Source organism: Chaetodon trifascialis, chromosome 3 (assembly GCF_039877785.1).
Source record: "Chaetodon trifascialis isolate fChaTrf1 chromosome 3, fChaTrf1.hap1, whole genome shotgun sequence".
NCBI classification, from domain to species: domain Eukaryota; kingdom Metazoa; phylum Chordata; class Actinopteri; order Chaetodontiformes; family Chaetodontidae; genus Chaetodon; species Chaetodon trifascialis.
Genome location: NC_092058.1, coordinates 21,754,353 through 21,768,958, shown reverse-complemented (window position 1 = coordinate 21,768,958; position 14,606 = coordinate 21,754,353). Strand labels below are relative to the sequence as shown.

General features: G+C 41.1%; 2 protein-coding genes across 2 annotated transcripts; both read left to right on the top strand.

Annotated features, from left to right (window-relative positions):
• The first annotated feature begins 1,817 nt into the window (after positions 1 to 1,817).
• On the top strand, positions 1,818 to 6,106 carry tmem128 (transmembrane protein 128). Its single transcript, XM_070959095.1, has 5 exons — positions 1,818 to 2,004; positions 3,112 to 3,244; positions 3,422 to 3,583; positions 4,419 to 4,527; positions 4,625 to 6,106. Exons 1-4 carry the CDS (start codon positions 1,905 to 1,907, stop codon positions 4,516 to 4,518), a joined length of 495 nt encoding a protein of 164 aa, XP_070815196.1. The 5' UTR covers positions 1,818 to 1,904; the 3' UTR covers positions 4,519 to 4,527; positions 4,625 to 6,106.
• A 2,522-nt stretch (positions 6,107 to 8,628) lies between these two features.
• Positions 8,629 to 14,201, top strand: otop1 (otopetrin 1). Its single transcript, XM_070959601.1, has 6 exons — positions 8,629 to 9,231; positions 9,502 to 9,638; positions 9,912 to 9,970; positions 10,211 to 10,341; positions 12,531 to 13,438; positions 14,031 to 14,201. Exons 1-6 carry the CDS (start codon positions 8,859 to 8,861, stop codon positions 14,199 to 14,201), a joined length of 1,779 nt encoding a protein of 592 aa, XP_070815702.1. The 5' UTR covers positions 8,629 to 8,858.
• The last annotated feature ends 405 nt before the right edge of the window (positions 14,202 to 14,606 follow it).

Here is a 14,606-nt window from a genome sequence, read left to right as displayed (position 1 = left end):
CATAACTCCTTTTTCTTCAAACATTTAATTTAAAAGCAATGAAACACTCTTGCTCATGTCACTACACTTGAGTTTCACTATAGTATTTGCAGATGGTTTGACCATTAGCTTCTAGTGCTACTGTTAACTAAAGAAGGCAAACTTACGATTGATGTGTAACAGACATTATTGACACAGTCCACTGACTTGGTCCTTCTCTATTGTCATGTTTGATAATTTACATTTTGTCTTTAATTGTCGGTCAAGTAACAAAATACATCCTTGTTTAATGGGAAACACGTGGGCTTACAGCCTTTACTTGCTCTGGTATGACCAGTAGCTTCTCGTTGCTATAGCAAAGCTTAGACAGATGTTACTGTACCAACATTATTCAACCTTTTTGCTGACTATATAACACGTCTCTGCTTATCTGCTACATATGATATCCTACATTTTAGCTGTTGACCTGTAATTGCCACTGCGTTCAGCAAAAGTTACATGTAGTCTGTCTTACATGTTGTTATTACACAGACAACCCTGTATAGCAGTGAGTGCACCAACTGTATGCTGCTCGTGCCATTGTAGAGGGGTGGTAAACATGACCAGGTATTCCCTCGCTAATCCCCAGAGTAAGAACTAGACCAGTAAAAATTGGCATCACAGTGTGGGGTAAGACTCTTATCTGGTGCATCTGCATAGGAACAAGCAATTCTCATGGATGCAAAGTAGCTGGTGACCCTGTTGCTTTTCCCTGTGTGTGAGCAAAAAACACTTGTTTTCCCTGACTACATGCCAGCATGGTTCATTTACCCCATTAATATCACCTGCACCACAAATTACAGGCTCCAGCAAAACACACGCTTCTAGCTAAAGCCTAACATTACACCTCCATGATGGCAAGATTTATTGCAGGACACTTGTACTGGACTGCATTAGTTTTAAGATGTGACGAATAAACTAGCAACATAATGCTGATCGACAGAAGTGAGAATTTGCAAGTATTTGCTACAGAAAAAGTGGTCGCAACCAACAATAAAGTACTATTCATTTTACTTTGCCTTGCTGAAGAGTTTTCGATTGAGAGTGAAATGGGACAAAGGTATGAGCAGTGTCAGATTCTTGCCAGCGCCATGTAAAAGTATACATTCAAGATAAACGTTGGAATACAGCCAGCTACTATGCATTATACTGACTTTATGAGGGATGGGAGCAAATGTGCACCGTCAGACTTGTTCAAATATCCTCAGTTACCCTTTTGAGGGTATATTTCACTGCCAGCCTGGTGGTCCAGTCTGTTTGATGCTGTGTGAGGATGGCCTTTGTGGAAGAGGTACACAAAACACACTTTTGGCTTGGGGTAGACCTACTTATGCTATTTGCATCAGATATCATTTTCTGTAGCAGGGAATAGATAATGAACCAAATGAATAATAATATTTCCCTTTTGGTAAATGTAGTGTTCACAGTCTATGCTTTACAAGTTCTATATTTGTCTGTCTATTGAATAACCACTTACTCTTTGCCGAATTTAGTTATTCATGTGTGAAAATGAAGGAAAACCAAAGCATTGCTTTCTATACTCATGGGGACCATGTCAGTTTATTTATAAGCAGAAGTTTCAATAATAAAATAAATACAATATGCTGGAAATTAAGAATAATTGAAAATATGCAATGTCAAAAACTGAAATTATTATTATTATTATTTACTTTTTATTTATTTCTAACCATTTTAATTTGTATCGTTTGTCTTTTGCTTCTGTAGCTTTGACGTTCATTAAACTCAGTTATAGCTTAGGCAAAAAAAACTACAATTGTCGCTTTTTTAGTGCGTCATACACAGGCGACGCGTGTCTAAACGGGAAGTGCCTTCTAATCACTATTTAGCCTTCAGAGCCGGCGCAAGTTAATATTAGCATCAACACAATGCTAAATGACAGTGAACTTGCAACGTTGCGGAATAGATTTAAGCGAGATGCAGAGTTTCTCATGCAAACAACGACTTCGGGTGACGAAGATGAAAAGGGTAAGCTTCAGAAACATCATGGTGGCTAACAGGACTAGCCTACTTCAACGTTGGTGTTCAGCTAGCTAATCGTTAACACTCAAAGTGGAGCTAACGCTATAAACACAGCAGGATATAACAAACTTCTAGTTTGGGCACCGACATCGTTTCTTTAAATGCCAAACAAGCACAGCTTGCTGGCTGACCAGAGCAGACATTCTTAGAAAAGTAGCTAGCTAACTTTTCTGATTAACTAAATGACCAGTGTGTAGTCCTCTTACTAAATAGACTTTAGACAACTTATTTTTACTTCATAAAACTCTCGCAGAAAGATATCTGCCATGTGGGGATGTAGGCAGCTTGTATAGTAGACAATTGTACGACTTTGAGGCCCTCATTGGCACAAATCCAGCAATTCTTGATTGTTTTGACTGTGAGCAAACGCTGTGTCAGCTGAGCAACATTATACAGGGACACTCTACTCCTCCACTGTCCCCAGACCAAGGGTCGTCTCTGTGCCAGTGTAAGCTGATAACTGTAATACGAGCAACAGACATAACATTTGTCCAGTCATCACCCCCCCCCCCCTTTTTTTTTTATTAATGGTTGCGTATATTCCATTTTACATACCATCACTTGTTCTTCTGGCAAGAGGATCGTCTTATATCCTGTATCCAAGATGGACCACTGGGCACAGCTTTGATTAAAGATGTAGGCCAACTCTTGTTTGGGTCATGGAGTTCACCGTGAACTCTGCACAGAGTTAGACCAGCACGCCGAAGCACTTCAGCAGCCAACAACACACTGTGACACATTTAATCAACCAGTAAATTATAGAGATTAATAGCTCTCTGAGAAGTAAGATTATCTCAAAGAAAGCTATCAGTTTCACCTCAAAAGCTGCTTAAAGCTGAAAGGTGGGGATTTAGCACATTCTGTGAAGGCAAGACAAATCTCATATTTGGTAGTTAAGTCTATACACAATAGTGAAACCCTTTCAGTGTCACTCAGAATGACAGGATTCAATCTGTCACAATCTGTTTTTACATCTCGACTTTTCTGAAAGCCTCACAGGATGAAGCTTTCTCTTTTTTTTTCTGAAAGTCTTTCTTTTCCATAACCTTTCAGGTCAGGAGGAAAAAGATGCTAAACCTCTCCCTCGCATTAACAGCCACTCCATCTTCTGGATCGTGGCATCTATAGGTGTGACCTACTATGTGGATTTCCTCCGCAACATCATGGAGAACGATGACATCAAAAGGTGACTGAGTTATGAGGAAGACAAAAAAACTGTCCCTGTGGATCCTGTTCACTCATTCTCTATTCCCTACTTTAGAAATGCTCAAAGTAAATAAATATGTATTTTTTATGGTTTAAATAAGTGTCTTGTAGATTGTCTTGAATACGTTTTCCTCCCTTCAACCTGTTTTTTTTCCAGTTGGTGGTTCAATGCGGGTCTGGTACTCCTCGGCATCTGCCTGTCTCTGGCCATGTTTTGCATTGTGTACCTGGAGTGGTTCAAAGGCATCCAGAACTATGACCACCAGTACCCTGCCATTCCTCCCATCACCACTGCAGCCTTTATTGCTGCATCATGCAGGTAGAACAACAAAATCAATCAAGTGCAAACTGTCTTAGCATGCTGTAGTTTTTCCAATTAGGAAAAAAATAGATCAACTATAAAACATTGTGTTCTGGCATTTGATGAGAGGTGAGATGATGATGATCAGCTCATTGAAGAAGATTGCAGCACAGAAATGACAGAGACCTGTTGGGGGTAGTTTATTTCCACCAGGGAAATCTGTAAAATGTCCCACAATTTAGGGATTTCTCAACTAAAATGTTTGTAAAGCTTTAAAAACAATTTCAGCTGATATGTAATTATCAACCACAGACAGATTGATAAAGTCAGTAATCTTAGTCCAACACAGCGAGGGGTGGGATCTTTATCATCACACATTTTTAGCTGTACCTTTTGATTTTTTCACTGTGGCATTGTCGGGTTGATGAGGGGCCGAGGAGGGCAATAATCCTGACTGTTAATGCCTTAAGTGATCAAATGTGAATTGAAATGGCCCTGTTAGCTTGTTAATGCTGGTATTTAATCTCTGACATCTCAAGCCTCAGCAGTTACACTAATTGATGGGCCACTCGGCAGTCTTTGTCCTGTGATCAGCAAACCCACATTGTTTAACTCATGAAAGCATTTACATACGAGTCTGTGTTGACTGGAGTCACTGATTAGAAGAGAATGGGAAGCTGTCTAATACAAAACTGGTGCATTTGGATGCTACTTTGGGAAGAGTGCCAAGCTTGCACTCTTGAGTGTCTGTGTAGGAGGCATCTGCTCGCAATTAGCATGATATAATTGATCAGCAGTGACACACTAATTCAAGTTGTGCATATTTGTAAGTGTCACTGTACTTCCCTTGCAGCTTTAACATGGCTCTGTGGCCAGTGTGGTCCTTCTTCACTCCACTCATCCTCTTCACACAGTTCATGGGTGTGGTTATGTTCATCTCTTTGCTTGGATGAATGTGACAGGTGAGGATGATACACTGTCATTTTAATCTTCACAAAATGTCTTTTAATCAGGTAAATGCACTTTTATTTGGCCCTAAATTGTGATGTTTCTTTTCAGGTGAAATCTTGTATCATCACACATTACGTATTTAATGCCAGTGCTTCATGCTTGAAGAACTTTACATCATCTTGTAAAGTGTTTCGTTTTTCTAGTTTTTCTACACATATTTGTTAATATGTGAGTGGACAGCTGCATTAACAGGCTTCACCCTAATCAATATAGAAAACACACCTTCTGAAAGCTCTTCAACAACAACGTCAAACACACTAATGGTAACACTTCCATCTGTCCACACACTCCTCTCCAATGTGAAATGTATTTATCAACACACACACACACACACACACACACACACACACACACACACACACACACACACACACACACACACGCGCACACGCACACACACACACACACACACACACACACACACACACACACACACACACACACACACACACACACACACACACACACACACACACTAAACGCAGCCTACATTTGAACCTACATTTCAAAGTAAGATACATATTCAAAGTCAGCAACAGTTGTCTTTTAAAATTCAGATTTATTTGTAGCATCCTCTGTGCTCACACGTCACTGTACATGCATATTGTAACTATTCAAGATTTAGAAATAAATTGCTCTAAATAGACAGTTCTGTAAAACTAGAATAGAACTACAATAGAAAAGATACAGCAGAAAAGTGAGGTCTGCTACGTACACTGTGCAGTGACAGGAAGAGGGGCGTGATGGCCGATCCCATTCCTTCCCTTTCACCTCTGTGTGTTTTGGCAGAATCTGCCTCAAGTTCAAGGATTCTCTGCATATAATAATGACTCCATGGGAGAAGAATGTGTAAAATATTTTGATGTCATTTATACAATACCCGACATTGCTGTCCCACACAGTTTCACACTATTCAGTGTTGCACTACACTATTATACATCCAACATGGTGACAGTGTGCTCCATTTGTAAAGTGAATTATAGAAATATCTGTGAATCTGCTGAAATGTGTGTGGACACGCTGGCCAGCCTCCCTTACACCTGAGAGAATGGTTCACCACATGGTCAACAACAGCGGCTCGGATTCCACCTGAACCTTACCTCCTCGTGCTCCTCTGCCCCTGCCGTCCTCTCCCCTCTCCGTCTTTCACACCTTCCAGGGATTGGCTGTTGTAGACCTGCACCTGCAGTGGACTGATGGAGTTGTGAGAATATCAGAGCCTCCTGAAACAACACAGCTGTTGTTCTTCTGTGTTGATGGTTTTTTGCAGGGGCGGCTGAGCATTGTAGGGTCACTGTGGTGTTGGTGTGCTGAGATTTAAAGCATCTCGCTTAATGATTACAACTGTGTCAAGAAACGTGATTGATTGAGTGTTTGTCTTCAAACTCTATAAGCTCTACCATTTCTAACTGTTAATGAAACAACAAAGTTTTTAAATTATTTTTATGTTTGTGGTGAGGAATGTGAAGACATCTGCTAATATTCTGTTTTGTTTTGTTTTTTTTAAATAAACTTTTTCAATGAATTTCACTACTTGCTAAAATTGTCATCATTTCTTGATGAAGCACAACCTTAATACAGAAAGTTAGACCTGAGACTGCAACTAAAACTGCTCTGAAATCCAAAAACTTGATTAAATGCTAACTGGTCACTATTTCACTTTGTATATATACATATGTATTTCTGCACTTTCTGGCCAATTACACAACATGTTAAGTATAAACACAGCAGACTTGTAAATCTCATGTAATCCAGTACAATATCCCTGCAATACTACAATATCTTGTGAATCTCATAATGCTCTTTTTTTTTTTTCCTATGAGAGAAAAGGTGATGCAGATATATGTACGCTTTTGTTGTTTCTGTTTCCATTTTACACACATGGCAGAAGAACCTTTCTATACAAACAACAACAATACAGCTGCAGTTGGCACCAATAAGAAGTTGCATTTAGAAAAGGTCGTTATAATATGGGAAATCCCTTTGCTCAGTATTATCTGAGCTTTGCAGACCCCGTTTACTGTATGTATGTGTTGACCTGTTCGTCATAAAGACTGATTTTTTTTTTATTTAGTCCTCAGTACACATAGAAAACGGACTTACAGTATATATAACCCTGATTCCAAAAAGTTGGGATGGTGTATAAAACAAAATTTGCTAATCCTTTAACTTGAAAACAGTACAAATACAATATATCTGGTGTTCCGCCTCATCAGCTTCTTTGATTTTTGTTAATATCTGCTTATTCTGAGTTTGATGGCAGGATGTTTCAACCATACGAGTGGTGGATGAAGTATTCCAACTTACACATATTTAAGTAAAAGTAACAATACTGCCATATTCTCCACTAAAAGTAAAAGTCCTGCATTTACAATTTGACTTACGTACAGATTTATCTAGAAATAATGCTTCAGTATCAGAAGTAATCATGCAGAATTGTTCCTTTCAGAGGGTTAGGGTTATATATATTCTGTGTTACTGGTCAGTAAACTGTAGCAAATTAAGATCAATTTAAGCAACTTTTTTGCTCTGTAATCTATATTACTGCATCATATTTTAAAAGATGACAATAGGTTTAATCTTGCATCTGATTTGGAGTGAAATTATTTTTGCTTTGCTTTGAAAAACGTTTGTTTCTGAAGATAAAGCTTTTACAGTGAATCACACTGTTATTGATTAGTCCTCAAACGACAATCAAATTCACTGACGGGATGCTCCTGAAGCGCAAACAGCAGAGAGCTTCATCACTTCCAGATTGAATCAAAATGTTCTGACTTTAATCAGTCGCACATTAAAGTCCCCTGATAATGAATAGATCTGACTCTTTTCCCTTATCGCGCTGATTCTCACTGATCAAGAAATCGAAACCGAGCGGATGGTGTTGAGATGTGCTGTTAGGGAGCATAACTTGATCATCCCTCCAGACGTATTGATGAGTGTAATGGGCCGTTCATTCTGTTTAATGAGAGACACACGAGGCAGATTTACGGGACACTGACAATATTTACTAATATGAGTAAAACAAGGGTGTTTCATAAAGTGAAAGGCTGCTGCTGCGCTAATTAACCACCAAGTATAAGCACGAGGATCCCAACCATCCGCCAACCACTCGCTCTGCACTCTGCATGTTTTTGTGTGTGTTTTGAGGTGCTTGGCTGACAGGACTCGTAAAGCAGAATAGGAGCTCTTGTGAAGCCACCGCATGTATTCATTTCACTCACTGTGCTTGACTTTTTAATTAGGCTGTTTCTCAAAAAAAAAAAAAAAAAAAAAAGCGCCCCTTTTTTTTTAAACAAATCAGTGATTTAAAGTTCCTGAGTAACATTCTCACCCCCTCCTAAACTCACATCACCCCAATCACATCTGTCTGTGTGAGCAGTTCTTCTTTTGTTATGCTGATTGCGCGCGTCCGCCCAAGATATTTATGTTGCGCCAGAGATTGCATGGTCACATCTGAAGGAGCTCTCCGTGCTGATGGTCTCAGTGCTCTCCTTCTTACATCCACTCACAAAAAGCCTTTGTGAATCTGGGGAATGAAATCTGATTTTTCACCATGAAAGCATAGTTTTCAACCACCGCATCTGAACCACAAGTTGGACATGATGCTTTGAGGAGGTGGCACGTGGATCTGGAGCGCTGTCAGGACAGGTCACTTGCCCCCAGCCTGTAAAAATCACAGGTTTGTGAAATGTCATCTTTCTTTTCATCTCATGCAGGCCTGCGTGCTTAACACCCGATAGCTAACCTGAGAGGATTTCAGCAGACTTGGAAAGACTGCCTGGCAGCTGCCCTGAAGAGGTGGATTTGGGCGAAGTTCGTTTTTTCTTTTTTCTTTCTTTCTTTTCTTTTTTTCTTTTCTTTTTTTGTCTGTTATTGTGGATCATTCCGTGCTTAGTGCTTTTGCTTCTTTAAGCGGTGAATGGTTGGCACTGCAAGCTCGGTGATTTCTCTGAAACGTATGGGAGTTTCAAGAGGACGCGGGTCTGGGATCACCAAAGATTGAAACGAAATCTCCCATTTTGCAGTTACACGACCAGATATTTCAGTTTCAGGGTTTCGAGATGACAATGGCATCTATCAAGTCCATCCTCACCGAGGCTGGACATGAAAACTATGCGTGACCACTGAGCCGGACCTTGAAGATTGAATGAGCATGTTTGGCACAGTACCTATTCGGCTGAATCCCCACCTTGTAGCAACGGGTTACGCACCTGGCCTCCCTCAAATGCACTTATAGCGCGCGACTTTGACTTCTCTGCGATTTTTCTCCACGTCTCCCACTATGGTGGAGCACAGCGGCTTGGATATTATGTGTCTGAACAAGTACTGTCACAGCTCCTCTTCGTCCTCCAGCTCGGAGCAAGACAAGAAGATTTTCTCCAAATTAAAAAGCAGTTTGTCAGAGGACTTTCCGAGAAAGAACGCAGTGATCCTGAGCGGCCAGTACGGGACCAACGTGCTGCTGATCGGGGCGGCTTTGATGTTGGCTATTGCGCACCATGGCCCCTCTGTCAAGGAAGAGCACCTGCTGTCCTTCATCACCTGCCTCATGATCCTCCAGCTGATCTGGATGATGTGGTACATCCTGGTGCGGGACAGGCAAGAGAGCGCGCGGACTGAGAAAGATGTTCACGCCACCACATGCTGGATAAGAGGTGAGTCTGTAAGATTACGCACGAATGCGTAAAATGGCAAGTTGATGTTGTTCTTTTCAGTGTGTTTGGGGATTACAGAGGTCCAGGTTATGTCTTCAAGCATGTGATGATCCAAAACCAGTCTTGGTTATAACTAAGGGTTTGTGTTTGACAAATTAAAGGAAATCTGAAAAATGATTTGTTTTTCCATATTGCCAAAGCAAACGTTGAACTCTCTTGTTTCATCAGCGGCAGTAAAAACTTGATCTGCATTTCTTCTCTTCTTGGTAGGTGGCTTGACTCTCCTGGCACTCCTTTCACTGATTATGGACGCTTTCCGAATCGGGTATTATGTTGGCTATCAGTCTTGTGTGTCGGCTGTGCTCGGAGTATATCCTGTCATCCATGCAACTCACACCGTAGCGCAGGTAAGTTTACAACCCCACTTTAATTTCAATAAAGTGATAATCTTTCAGTGGCGTTAGACACTGTGTCTTTTTAACCAGGTAGGTCTTTGAATAATGTGCTCATTGTCCACGTTATTTCAGTGTAACTGCATATGGCAAGGGAGATCCGTCTGGTGAAGAGTCCTAAATAATTGTTCTGTTTATAAAATATCCTTTTAATAAGCTAGTGTGGGTGATGTTTTCTGCAGCTTTTTATATAAAGGTTTTGTGTCTTGTCTTTATTGCTTTGTTCAGGTGCATTTTCTCTGGTTTCACATCAAAGATGTCATCAAGAGCTTTGAAACATTTGAGAGGTAGGTGAAATATGTGATATTAGAATTTAGCAAGACTCAAGTTGTTGTTTATCAATTTTGTTGCTCTCATAAATGAATAAAACATGTTTTGATATCACAGTCATGACACATTTCACCAGAGATTAAAGAATGTGCATGATATGAAATCTAGATGCATGTAAGACAAGCTGTATCATAACACTGCCACGTGCTCTCAGATGACTGGTCATCGACCTTGTTGTCAACTGTTTGTCTCCTCAGATTTGGTGTAATCCATGCAGTGTTTACCAACCTCCTCCTGTGGTGTATCGGCGTAATGTCAGAGGCCGAGCACTTCTTGAACAACCATAAGAGACGACTCTCTGCCCTGGGCTATGGAAACCTCACTATAGGTAAGGGCCAAGGGGTCGATTGCTGGCTTGTACCTTGAAGAAAAGTACAATAGTCCACTTGAGAGCTCACCTCAACGGATGAAAGAAAAAGGAAGGAGAGGAGGGTTTGCAAGAGGGGAAGGGAGGTTAGCTCGGCAGCCCAGTGGGTCTTGTTTGTGTCGAATGTCTCTCTATTAGGTTTCAGGAGACACACACTGTTGCTAGTGCTGAGGCCCCCTCCCCAGCCCTTTCCCCACACTTCAGCCACCACCAGCCCTCCTTGGCAACCCCCCGCTTGACCTCAGACGGCTTTGTCCCCAGGCTGCTTACTCCCAAGGGTGCTGCAATTACAGTAACTGATACAGCTAAGCCTAGGGTTGGGGGGTTCGGCTGCACCTCCTCATATCCGGCTGACTGTGAGGCTGGCTGCACCCTGACTGCCGTTCCCTTTTTAATTAAAGGGTGCAGTACCATAGTGGTTGCCTTTAATGGATGAGGGGTAGGAGAGGGTGAGGGAGGGGCACACGGCAAGGTTTTGTTGAGATGGTCTCATGGGGGCAACAGCATTATCACAGCTTGTTATGGTGGGCTTGACAAGGAGTATAAAACATGCATTGTCACCAACCCCTAAGATGCTCAGGCAGTCAGCTAATCAGCGATATTTCAAAATTCAGATCAGTAGAATATGGCCAATGAATGCTGACCATCAAGTTTTACGCAAAACATCTTTTTCAAAACATGATTGAAACATTTTAGTGGCTGCTGCCATGAAAATAATTCTCATCTAAGAGCATTAAAACAAATTAAAACAAGAAATAATAAATACAACCGAGATTCCAAAGAAGTTGGGACGCAGTGTAAAACATAAATAAAACATAATGTGATAAGTTGCTCCTCCTTTTTGACATATACTCAATTGAAAACAATCGTTCATAAGCAAGGATGGAGTGAGGTTCACCACTCTGTGAACACATTATTGTATAAAGAAGATTACTACATGCGATCAGGAAGACTTTGTAGAACTGTTGTCAGTAACAGTTTGCTTGCTTACATTCTGTTTCAATTTGCATTTTGCACAGCTTCCCAGCTTTTTTGGAGTCAGAGTTATACCACAAATACTCTGAAAAGAAATGGCTTAGAGGGCCTTCTTTGAATGTAGTGTCAGCTGAGAAATATTGTGCTTTCTTTCTTCATTGTCATGGTGATCCAAATTATTGGGGTGACATCAGTGCAGAGGAGTGTTTACTAACCTGTGGTTGGGACCCTCACAATAGATGGAAGAAACCTGAGGGGGTCACAAGATTATTAATACAATATTTATGCTGCACAAGATTCTATTTCCTTTTTGAATCATCATCTAATCTTTGCTCTTTTTCTTCTGCACTACTGGATAGTTTGACCTCTTCCACTGACAAGTGTGCACTGACAAGCAAACATTGCTTTGGGGGTTTGGGTCACAAACCAAAAAGGTTGCGTCAATTTTGCGTCAAGGCTTTCAAAGCATTCTTATTCGACAATTTAAAATCTGTTAAAAGGAGATTACAAACCAGTGTAAGGCTGAGACACAGCATTTTCTATTCATTCAGTGTGGTCAGCACTGTCCTTTTGGAAGATGAAGTAAATCACTTTTTCCGTACACAGTGAGAGGCTGATATGCTCTGTAGTGAACCTATTTTCATTTAGATATGAGGTCCCATGCCTCAGTGTTAGTTTATTAAGAATCTACCATTTATTTATCCCACTTATTCTAGTAGGGATGTTTTTGCTTTTTGCATTTTCTGCCAGTTTACAACCATGATTTCAAAAAAAGTTTTACTGTGTTAAACGTAATTTAAAAACAGAATTTAATCATTTGCAAGCAAACTGTATTTACTGACGACAGTGTTCCTGAGCCCATGTAGTAATATCCTTTATACAATCATGTGCTCACAAAACGGTGCTTGTGAACGACCTTTCCAGGATGCCCTTTTCATACCCAATCATGACACTACCACCTGTTACCAATCAACCTGTTTACCTGTGGAATGTTCCAAACAGGTGTTTTTGGAGCATTCCACAACTTTCCCAGTCTTTAGTTGCTCCTGACTTGTTTGAAACGTGTTGCTGTGGTTTTGTTAATGCGGACGTTGAGACAAACAGTGTTAATGTAGGGCAGCATAAACGTGGATACATTTCTCATGTGTCTGCATCTGATTTATTTGTTTTTGCAGTGCACTCAGAGCCTCACTGTAACTGCACCACCAGCACTTGCTCCATGTTCTCCAGCAGCCTTTACTATCTCTATCCATTCAACATCGAATACCACATCTTCGTCTCCGCTATGCTCTTCGTCATGTGGAAGAACATTGGACGGACCATTGACCTCTCTTCAAACCGGAAAAGGCTGGCTACCAAAACCCAGGGCCTGACCTTAGGCCCCATTCTGGGTCTGCTTGCACTGGCCAGCACTATTGGGATCCTGGTGGTCTACATCACCCATGTGGAGGAGTCCCTCCAAATGCGCCAGTCAGCCATTTCCATGTTCTACATTTATGGCATCATCATGCTGGTGTTCATGTGCACTGCCGGTGCTTCAGGTCTGCTCATATACCGAGCAGACCACATACCGCTGGACACTTCCAAGAACCCGTCCAGACAGCTGGATACAGAGCTGCTGTTTGGGTCGTCTATCGGCTCCTGGCTCATGTCCTGGTGCAGCATAATCGCTGTGTTGGGCACTAACAGCAATCCTTCTTACCGCTGGACCAACCTCACCTACTCTCTGCTGATTGTGTTGGAGAAGTACATCCAGAACCTCTTCATCACAGAGTCCCTGTACCGCCAGCAAGAGGATGGAGAGAGGGAGGACCCTGAGTTACCAGCTGCTCCAGAAATCTTTTCAGTGACTTCCTCTTTGGCCCCACCGTACAATGGCATCATCAACAGAGCCTATGAGACCCCAGACAGGCCCTGTGTTACCATGGAGAACGAGCAGGAAGACAGCAGACAGGTGTACAGATGTCCAAGGAAACCTTCTGAGGTGCCGCTGCCTGTGGGAAACAAAGTAGTGGAGCCCTCAAATATAAAGAGGCAAATCCTGAAGAATGTTGCTGTCTTCCTGCTGATGTGCAACATTTCGGTAAGCATTTGTACCTGTTAAACTGATCACCGAATGTAGATAAGATTTAATTAATAAAGGATTATCTAATTTAATCTAACATAATCTAATGTAATCTAATTCTATTTTGTTAGATTGAAGTAAATTTTGTTATGTAAAACGTCTAAAGAATGACAATAGTGAATGTTAGATCCAAAGCAGATTTTCTCAAATTTACTCATTTACTCAAATTTCCAGTGAGCATTCCCATAATGTTTCTTTTCATTCAAAATGTCTTCGTATCAGAATCAGATATGTCATGCTATTGTTTAAATGCTGCTCTAATCATGCTACTAATAATAATAATAATAATAATAATAAAAACCAAACCAAACTTTTTATTTCAAAGTTAGCGATTAGCTGGTGAACGTAGTGTAGCATTTATATTTAATTTAGTTTAAAAATGAATGCTCCATGTCTGCTGGATGTGTAAGTACTTAACTGCTTGCCAACATGTTAGCCACAACAAATTTATAGTGATAATATATCATTGGTGTGTGTACAGCTTGTTGCACTGTGTCCAAAATGGGAACGAATCAAGGTTTAACTCATTTAATTTCTTTCTTCCTTTCAGCTGTGGATCCTTCCTGCCTTTGGCTGCCGCCCACAATACGACAACGGCTTGGAACAGGAGACATTTGGCTTCAGCATATGGACCACAGTTCTCAATTTCGCCATTCCTTTGAACCTTTTCTACCGCATGCACTCAGTTGCCTCTCTGTTCGAGGTGTTCCGCCGGGTCTGACAGAATAGCAGACGACTGACAATGCCAGATAACATGCACAGGAACACTTGTCACCACCGGCTCCCGAGAGTGTCTCACAGCGCAGGTCAGCCGTTCAGGAGGCAGTCTGGGTCACACTCCAACAGACTTGAAAGCAAGTGGTGGAGACAAATAAAATGTAGATCCCTCAGTGTGGGGATTACAGAGGAAGACGAACCTATTAGCCTACGTTCCTTGAAGAATTACGTTGTATAATTTGAGGCCTATTCAAGATGGCGATGAAAAGAAACTTTGGTTTCAAGAATTTCAGAGGGGACCTTTGTACTTGTGCTGTAATCATATTTCATATGCTGTATCTGACACACATATTTTGTACTGTTTCATATTAGTATGTATATTACAAAACACTCCTGCTAAGCCACTGAA

Coding starts and splice junctions, on each gene's coding strand:
- tmem128 (XM_070959095.1), top strand. CDS start 1,905: ATGCTAAATGACAGTGAACTTGCAACGTTGCGGAATAGATTTAAGCGA. Junction 2,005..3,111: donor GGGTGACGAAGATGAAAAGG/GTAAGCTTCAGA, acceptor ATAACCTTTCAG/GTCAGGAGGAAAAAGATGCT. Junction 3,245..3,421: donor GAGAACGATGACATCAAAAG/GTGACTGAGTTA, acceptor TTTTTTTTCCAG/TTGGTGGTTCAATGCGGGTC.
- otop1 (XM_070959601.1), top strand. CDS start 8,859: ATGGTGGAGCACAGCGGCTTGGATATTATGTGTCTGAACAAGTACTGT. Junction 9,639..9,911: donor CAACTCACACCGTAGCGCAG/GTAAGTTTACAA, acceptor TGCTTTGTTCAG/GTGCATTTTCTCTGGTTTCA. Junction 13,439..14,030: donor TGCTGATGTGCAACATTTCG/GTAAGCATTTGT, acceptor TCTTCCTTTCAG/CTGTGGATCCTTCCTGCCTT.